This window comes from Oryzias melastigma, linkage group LG9 (genome assembly GCF_002922805.2).
Source record: "Oryzias melastigma strain HK-1 linkage group LG9, ASM292280v2, whole genome shotgun sequence".
Lineage (NCBI taxonomy): Eukaryota > Metazoa > Chordata > Actinopteri > Beloniformes > Adrianichthyidae > Oryzias > Oryzias melastigma.
In genome coordinates this window covers 8631976-8640396 of record NC_050520.1, presented here as the reverse complement: position 1 = coordinate 8640396, position 8421 = coordinate 8631976, and the positions used below count along the sequence as shown (strand labels likewise).

At 33.8% G+C, this 8421-nt stretch overlaps 1 protein-coding gene across 1 annotated transcript; it reads right to left on the bottom strand.

The window, feature by feature from the left end:
• Positions 1–1587: 1587 nt before the first annotated feature.
• LOC112148585 (gamma-glutamyl hydrolase) lies at positions 1588–6982 on the bottom strand. Its single transcript, XM_024275817.2, has 9 exons — positions 6750–6982; positions 6561–6675; positions 5347–5397; positions 5190–5274; positions 4539–4677; positions 3978–4084; positions 2695–2788; positions 2481–2618; positions 1588–2314 (listed from the first exon to the last, which is right to left on the bottom strand). Exons 1-9 carry the CDS (start codon positions 6865–6867, stop codon positions 2196–2198), a joined length of 966 nt encoding a protein of 321 aa, XP_024131585.1. The 5' UTR covers positions 6868–6982; the 3' UTR covers positions 1588–2195.
• Between the last annotated feature and the right edge of the window lie 1439 nt (positions 6983–8421).

The window sequence follows — 8421 nt, the reverse complement described above, 5'->3', positions numbered from 1 at the left end:
TGATCAGCAAAAAAACTTTCATTTTAGATGCAGAATACCGTATTTCTTCCAATTGTGTCTTGACTTCAATAAATTCCAGCTCAAACAGGTGTTCGTCACTTTAGACGCGGCGCTCTTTTAAGACACCCCAAACCGGCACAGAAGCGTTTGTGTTGTGAAGCAGTGTAGCGATGGCTAGGGCTATTAAAGCCATCTTTGAAGAAGTTTGGATTATTTTTGTAGGAGAAATGTAGACACACAGCTTCCTCCAGCAGACGGTACACAGCCGCTAGCGGAGCTTCAGGAATAGTCATTTTACTTCTGGGTAGGAAAAAACAACTATTATTTCATAACTAATTTGGTTTTTTGTGTTCCAAAGGTAATATATGATCATATACATGGATATAGTTCACTCTGAAAGGCTTACGAAAATCATATATATGGCCCCTTAAGGTATTTTGTAGTTTAGCTATTTTTTTCAGCTACATGCTAGCTGTTTTGGCTAATTTTTTAGTCTTGAGGCTAATTTGGCATTTGGCTAATATTTTATCTGGCTATCAGCTTCAGTATTTTCAGCTATCAGCTTCAGCGTTTTCAGCTATCAGCTTAAACATTTTCAGCTATCAGCTTAAGCGTTTTCAACTATCAGCTTCAGCGTTTTCAGCTATCAGCTTAAGCATTTTCAGCTATCAGCTTCAGCATTTTCAAGTATCAGCTCCAGCGTTTTCAGCTATCAGCTTTAGTGGTTTCAGCTATCAGCTTCAGCATTTTCAGCTATCAGCTTCAGCGTTTTCAGCTATCAGCTTAAGCATTTTCAACTATCAGCTTCAGCATTTTCAGCTATCAGCTTCAGCATTTTCAGCTATCAACTCAAGCGTTTTCAACTATCAGCTTCAGCGTTTTCAGCTATCAGCTTAAGCATTTTCAGCTATCAGCTTTAGCATTTTCAGCTATCAGCTTAAGCATTTTCAGCTATCAGCTTTAGCATTTTCAGCTATCAGCTTAAGCGTTTTTAGCCATCAGCTTCAGCATTTTTACCTATCAATGTCAGCATCTTCAACTACAGCACAAGCATTTTCGGCGGCCAAATTCAGCTTACAGAATTACAGCATCAGTTTTATCATTTTTAGCTAGCTATCAGTACTGTTTAATGGCTCCTCCCCTCTTTTAAAGAGTTAAAATTGCCAAATTAATACTTACACATACTTGTATGTGAATTTAATTAAGTAGCTTTCTTAAAAAAAAATAAAATATTTATTAACTGTTTTGTGTTCTGATTATGTTATATCCAAATTACATATTTTTATTGTTTATTGATTTTTATAGATAGAAACATTGCAAGACACCAAAGATTATTAACCAGTTATCTAAAAATTACAAGTGACAGACCTCAATAGGATCACTTTTTAGATTTACTTGAGAAAAATAGGTTAAAAAACGTCTATTTGAAAAATCAATATTTGTTTTTATGTGGCTTTAATTAAGTAGCTTTCTTTAAAAATAATCATCAAAAAAGTTTATTAACTTTTTTTTCCAAGGCTTAAATAATTAAGTATCTTCTAATTCTTTTATGTTCAAATTATAGTTTTTATTGTTGTTTGCATTTGCTTTTTTTTCTTATGTGTCTGAGTGTTTTTTTTTTTTTTTTTTGGTAAAAGTGTCTTTCTATTAGATAGAAACATCGCAAAGCACCAGAGTTTATTGGGGTTCAAATAATCAATTAAGCAGATATCTTGTAAAATTAAATCACATTTTTTTATTATATTTGGGAAAAACATATCTTTCTGTTAAATTGAAACATTGCTATATTTCATAGATTTCAGAGATTAACTGGTTTCAAATGGAAAATAATTGTAAATAATATGAATAATTATACATTAAAGACTTTAAAAGGTTATTTTTTCAATTAATTGCAGATAAATCATGACTCACAAGATGAATACAAAAGTACTACAGCAGTTCATGTTCAGGGTCACATATGAAGCCATGGAGAAAAGTTCCAAACAGATTTTATTTTAGCAAAAATCACTTCCTGATGCTTTAAATCACTTCTTTTGAGTCTCCAAAGTTACTAATGCAGAAGCGAAGACTTCCTGATTATAAGAATAGAGCACCTAGAAACGACAGGGATGAGTCAGGCCTCGGCTCAGAGGTTTTTCTGTAATCAGCGCGAGCACATTTGGATGTGGAGAGCTGCAGACATGGATCCAGGGATCTCAGAAGAAGTAAACCTGCTCGTACGCTGTGAAGTTTCCAGCGTAGAGGGGTGTGTGGGTGTAAATCAGCGATGACTCCTCTTCCTCCAGATTGTCGAAATGATGTGAACTTCTCCTTCCTGAACAGGATAGACGTGATTAAAGAGAAGCTTTAAAAAAATATCGTTCAGGCTATAATAAGATACAATCGAGCACTGGTAAAGTTTTGGCATTAAAATGTTTAAATCTGTGCATACTGAGTTTATTTGTATTTATGATGTTTACTGGTTGTGTTTGTGGCAATACCTTCATTGATGAAAAACTCGGCCAGCAGAGATGATAAATGAACAGCATGGGAGGAGTGAGGGAAATTCAGATTCCTGTCCCACTGAAAACGGTTGACCTCCGGATGCCACTGCACCCCGTAGAAGGGATACCTTTTACCTGCGCGGACAGAAAACACCTCAACAGAGATCCACGACGGCGAGTCGGTTCTCATTTACATCCATGATCGGGTTACCTTCCAAGGTGGAGATGAAGTGAGCTTCGTTCTCGGCAACGTTGGTGGAGAGGACGGTGAAGAAGCTCCGCAGCTTCTCGTTCTCCTGAAAGGCCTGTGACATTTGTGACAGTTTAGCTGGGATCAACTACAAGGAGTTTTTTTAAAGCTTAAATTAAGAACATTGGGTCAAAAGTTGGGATTTTTGTTTGATTCATTTTGATTCAGTTTTTCATGTTTATGATTATGCGCTCTTACACCAAATGGTTAACCCATAGAGACGAGGACAAAAGAACTTTTCCGCTTAAAATATAAACCAGTGCTTGTCTAGAGTTAAATATCACTCATTTAGCTGGTAGTTTGAATCAGAATAGAATAGAATAGAATAGAATAGAATAGAATAGAATAGAATAGAATAGATCCTGAAATTAAATTGGCCAGCTGCTTGCATTCAAAACAATGTTAGCATATCCAGAAAAAATAAACAAAAAGAAGAAAAAAAAATGCAAAGATTAAATCTATTAAAAATAGAATAAAATGATAATATATTCAAGAATTAAAGTTTAATTATATTTCTTTCCAGTTTAGAAAGATAAGAATGAAAAAACATCAAATATAAACAAGCAAATGACTAACTAAATAAATAATGTCTGTACTTCAAGGCCATAATAATGAAAATCGCCAGTTATAGAATAAAATAGAATAAAATAGAATAGAATAGAATAGAAAAGAATAGAATAGAATAGAATAGAATAGAATAGAATAGAATAGAATAGAATAGAATAGAATAGAATAGAATAGAAAAGAAAAGAAAAGAATAGAATCCTGAAGGAAATTAAATTGGGTGGCCGCTTGCATTCACAACAATATTACTACATTCAGAAAAAAACACTAAAAAAATCAACAACAAAAAAATCCAAATATTAAAATGTATTAAAAATACAAAAAATGAATATAATATAATAGAATAGAATAGAATAGAATAGAATAGAATAGAATAGAATAGAGTAGAATCCTGAAGGAAATTTAGAATTGGCCAGCTGCTTGCATTCATAATAGCGCTGGCACATCCGAAAAAAACAATAAAATAAACAATTAAACATAAAAACATGCAAAGATTTAAATCCATTTATTAAAAATAAAAAAAACCAAAAAATATTCAAGAATTTAAAATCTAATTCAGTTTCTTTACAGTTTAGAAATAAACTGGGAGCATTAAGTAATCCAAAGAACCTGAAAATCAATCTGAAAATAAAAAACAAACCAAAATCAAACTAATAAAGTAAAATAAAATAAAATAATACCTGTACTTCAAGGCCATAATGATGAAAATTGCCAGTGAGAGGTTCTTGTGTGATTGCTTTGACCAGATCTTCAGGGAAATCCTTAAACATCCTGCTGGAATGAGCATCTACAGGAAGAAAGAAAGTATATTACTTTTATTTAGTCGGTTGTTAAGTGTTCATGATAGTAAAACAAATAAATAAATAAAGACTTTGTGTCTAAAAATATTGTTTCCGCTTTGTTTATACTGACACCAAGTGTTAACATGAGGTTTGTACAGTTCCTCATAAAACTCAGCAGTTGGTTTTCTTTTCTTTTCTCATTATATTGCACGGTTATTTATCTTTTGTTTATTTTATCAATTGCTTTGATAATTGAAGTTTGTAGATTTTTGTTCTTAATTTGTCTAATTGTAAACTTATATTTCTTGTGAAGCGCTTTGGTTGTAAAGTGCTTTATAAACAAAGCTTCATTCATTCATTCTTGCAGCTACTCAAAGCCTTTTCAGTTTACAACAATTCATAAATGTGTTTCACATTATTCAACCATGTCACCTGTTACCTGAGCTCACGTGCAGTTACCTGTGGTGAGGTTGAGGGGCAAAGCTACATTCTCTGCTGTCGTCCTCGACAGCAGGTTTTCGCCTGCTACCAGGACGGTGAGTAACTGCATGCCCAAACACGTGCCCCACATGGGGAAATAGTCCCCAGCGTCATTGGCCTAGAACCACAAAACACTGCTTAGATAGACAAGCACAAATAGAAAGAAAATGAGCAGTAGAGGCCAAAATAGAAACCCACACCAGAAAAATTAAAATTAGATTAAAATTTATGTTAAACAGTCATTGTAAGTATATTTCCACAAGGAGACAAGGAAGTGTGTAAATTAAAATAATATGTGAGGAAAAATGGATGAAGAACCATCAATAAACTAAGTAAAACGATACAAAATTTACCAAATTGAGCAAAGTGACAGTATTTTTGTCATCTTATGGAAGTATTTTCCCTCCAAAATTAAAATTACATTTAATTCTGCAATCTATTATTGCAGTCTGAGACATTAATACACTTTTTTCTAAAATCTGTTTTATGCTGGATTACTTTTTGAAAACATTTTTAACACATAATACTAAAATGACTCCTGTTTTTGTTTATTCTCTACAGGTTTGTAATGATTTTTTTAGTAGGAGCAGGTCCAAATCACAAAAAGAAGATCTAAAGTGCTGTACAAACCTCCAGTGCAAGTTTATAGAAAATCCTGGCCACTCTGGCAAAGTCAGAAGTTTCCAAATCTGTAGCTCCGCCAATGAAAATCAGGCTGGACAGGAAAATCAGTTAGTGCGTCTGCTAAATGAAACCATGTAATTTTCCCAAAGCCGGCTGTACCCACCCATTTATACTCTTGAAGATCTTTTCATACTCAGAAGTAGTAAGAGTTAATCTGTGCGGGAAAACAACACAATGTCAGATTGTTTGCTCAGATCAGCAACAAAAAAGTACAATTTGTAAGCAGAAGAAATGTTAAAATCATTCTGAAAATGCTAAATTTGTATGCCCATTTTTACAATAAAATTATTTATATTCTGTGTTTTTTAAGATCAATTTAAATCAGTTTTACTCACTAAACCAGGAGTTTGTAACCTTTCCCACCAGAAGAAAACACAAATTTATCTTCTTGGCAAACTCTCTTCTGTATAGCCAATAAATAGAGATGCAACCATAAATCTATTAATTGATTTCTATTCCTACGATCTGTGAGACATAAAAAAATTGTTTCAAAATTAGGTAAATTTATAATCAATATTGGATAATACTATTTGGAATTTACTTTACAATAACTACCAAGTGACATCACAATGATGGCAGTAAAAAATGATCAAGACATCGTTACAGTCCATTAAAGAAACCGCCTGGTCGAATGTTCTAATAATGTTCCATTTTGATGTGGAAAAACAAAAGTGGGCTGAATGTTATGAAACTAAAATGTGAATGGATTTGCCATTCATTATTGCTTGTACACATATTTCATTTACACTTGATTATTTTGCAGGAAACTTCACCTGCACTATGATATACATCGTTAAAATGACCCTTACTAATAAACATTTTTGTGCTGCATAAAATAAGTGTTTTAAACTCGTATAATAAAAAGAAGAATCAGAGAAAATCAAACTTTTTACTAAAGTTTTTTGCTACATTTGTGTAAAATGGTAGAGAAATGCCAGAGTACACAAGACCTCTTGAGTTATTGTATGTAAACTCTACCGCCCGACCTTCATAGTATCGATTCAGATCTATCCTTTTGTTGGCTGGTTTTATTTTACTTTATTTTACTCTGCTTTTACATATATTCATTCTAGTTTTTGCTGCTATGTACAATGTCCTTGAGTGTCAAGAAAATAAATTGATTAGTATTAATATTTAAGTGAGTGTATAAAACTTAGGATCACCTCAGCAATAAAACCTAACTATTCTAAATTAAATAAATGCTAACTAGATCATTTTTAGAAGTTTAAGCCTCGTGTTGCAGACTCCTGCACTAAACTAATGGTTCCAGCTCAACAATATCACGTTAATATGATCAGAATAAGCACTAGAACCCACCTGATTGGCATTACTCTGCCGCCTCCAGACTCTACGTACTTCACATAAGAGGCAGGAATGTAAGTTCTTCCAAAAGGTTTCATGACCTCATCTGAAACTATCATAGTCAAGATGCCTGTTGGAAGGGGGGAAAATTAATAAGAAGCACTATATTCTGATTAAAACACACACAGGAAACTCTGTACTCACCAATTACAGGTCTGTCGTTTAAAACCTCCCGGTTGGGTTTTAGTGGCAGAGCTCTACTGCAGCAGAACCAACACACAACAACTACAAAAATCTCAACTTTAAATCCCTTTTTGGACATTTTTCTGGTTGCAAATGAGCCAACGAGTCCTGGAAAGCTTTCAGACGTGGCTGCTGAACAACAACAGACTTAAAAATGTTGTACGAGAAGAGGATATTTAAACTTTACAGAGAGGAAGTGAGAATTTCCCAGATGAGCCGCTCCGCTCCTACCAGTCAGACGAGTTGGTTGCTGAGGTAAACAGATATTTTTCGTGGATTTTTTGTCAAAAGTTTGAGCATCTGTGGTGGGGAAATATTGCAGCAATACTGTGTTTGGCAACAATGGCCACAAAGATTGCATGAGAACATTTAAAAAGACCAACGGTGGCTGATATTCACACAGCTGGGACTTCTGTGAAAATGAAAGCAGCAGCGGGGAGGAAGCTCACTGCTGAGGCATGCAAAGACCGTCTAAATTCCAGCACTAACCCACAGTTTATTAACTACGTCTTTAATCAAATATTTTAAAATGTTTGGGTCGGAAAACATTTAAAAAAACTTAAATTAATAGGTAAAGTTCATTTAAACATTTTATTTTTTAATAAAGAAAAGGAAAACAGAAGCTGGTATTGTTTTTAATGGATAACTTTATTTAAAAATAGACAAAAAACAATAATTTACCAACAAAAATCAGGCATATTCTGCAAGATTTTCAGTCACAGTAACTGTAAACAACAATTTGTGTTACATGAAATATTTGGAACACCATTGTATTTATTGCATTGAATTGAAACCCTTTCAGACTAAAAGTACATACTTCTCGTTTATTTATGCAAAATAAAAATTAATTTAGTGACGTAAAAAAAAATTGCTTTTTGTTTAAATAAAAACAAAAAGTCTGAAATGTTTTAATTTAAAAAGTGCACAAAACACATCAAACTTTTACGTCTGCAGTATTACTCTAAGAAAACAAACACTTTCTGCACTTTAAATAGTGCAGGTGAATACTCAATTCTGATTGGCTGCTGGGTGTGGCTGCACACCTGAAAAAGAAGTTCCGGTCAAATTGCTGAACTTGTGCAGCAGGCTCCTTCAAAACAAACTATTCCTTCATGATCCGGACAAAAACAAGTGGTAAGAGGTGAAATGATGCTTTAATTAACCTATCATTTGATCAGCATATATATATTAAATAGGCCACCTTTTGTGAAAAAGCAATCTAAACCTAAAATAACAACAAGAGGAAAGTACTTAAAAAACATAAAGATATCCATCCATCCATCCATCTTCCTGACCGCTTTGTCCCTTTCGGGGTCGCGGGGGTGCCGGAGCCTATCCCGGCTACCGATGGGCGAAGGCGGGGTACACCCTGGACAGGTCGCCAGTCTGTCTCAGGGCCTCAATCACACACACATACACTCTCACATTCACACCTAGGGGCAACATAAAGATATTTCATCTAAAATTGATTCTTATTATTTAAATTTTTTTTTTAGGTTATAGTTTAAACATTAGAGCGTAACTATTAAAACCTGCTTAGGTAAGTATTGGTAAGCAATAATCTCTCCAAGTATTTGAGCCTCTAAAGTCTAGAAGGAGAAACATTTCCTTCAGCTAAAGAAGCTTTAAAAAC

What these genes read in the sequence shown, in the direction of transcription:
- LOC112148585 (XM_024275817.2), bottom strand. Translation starts at nt 6,867, where the DNA reads ATGTCCAAAAAGGGATTTAAAGTTGAGATTTTTGTAGTTGTTGTGTGT. An exon ending in TCTATAAACTTGCACTGGAG is followed by an intron (nt 4,678 to 5,189) that starts GTTTGTACAGCA and finishes TTGTGGTTCTAG; the next exon opens with GCCAATGACGCTGGGGACTA. An exon ending in GCCCCTCAACCTCACCACAG is followed by an intron (nt 4,085 to 4,538) that starts GTAACTGCACGT and finishes TTCTTCCTGTAG; the next exon opens with ATGCTCATTCCAGCAGGATG.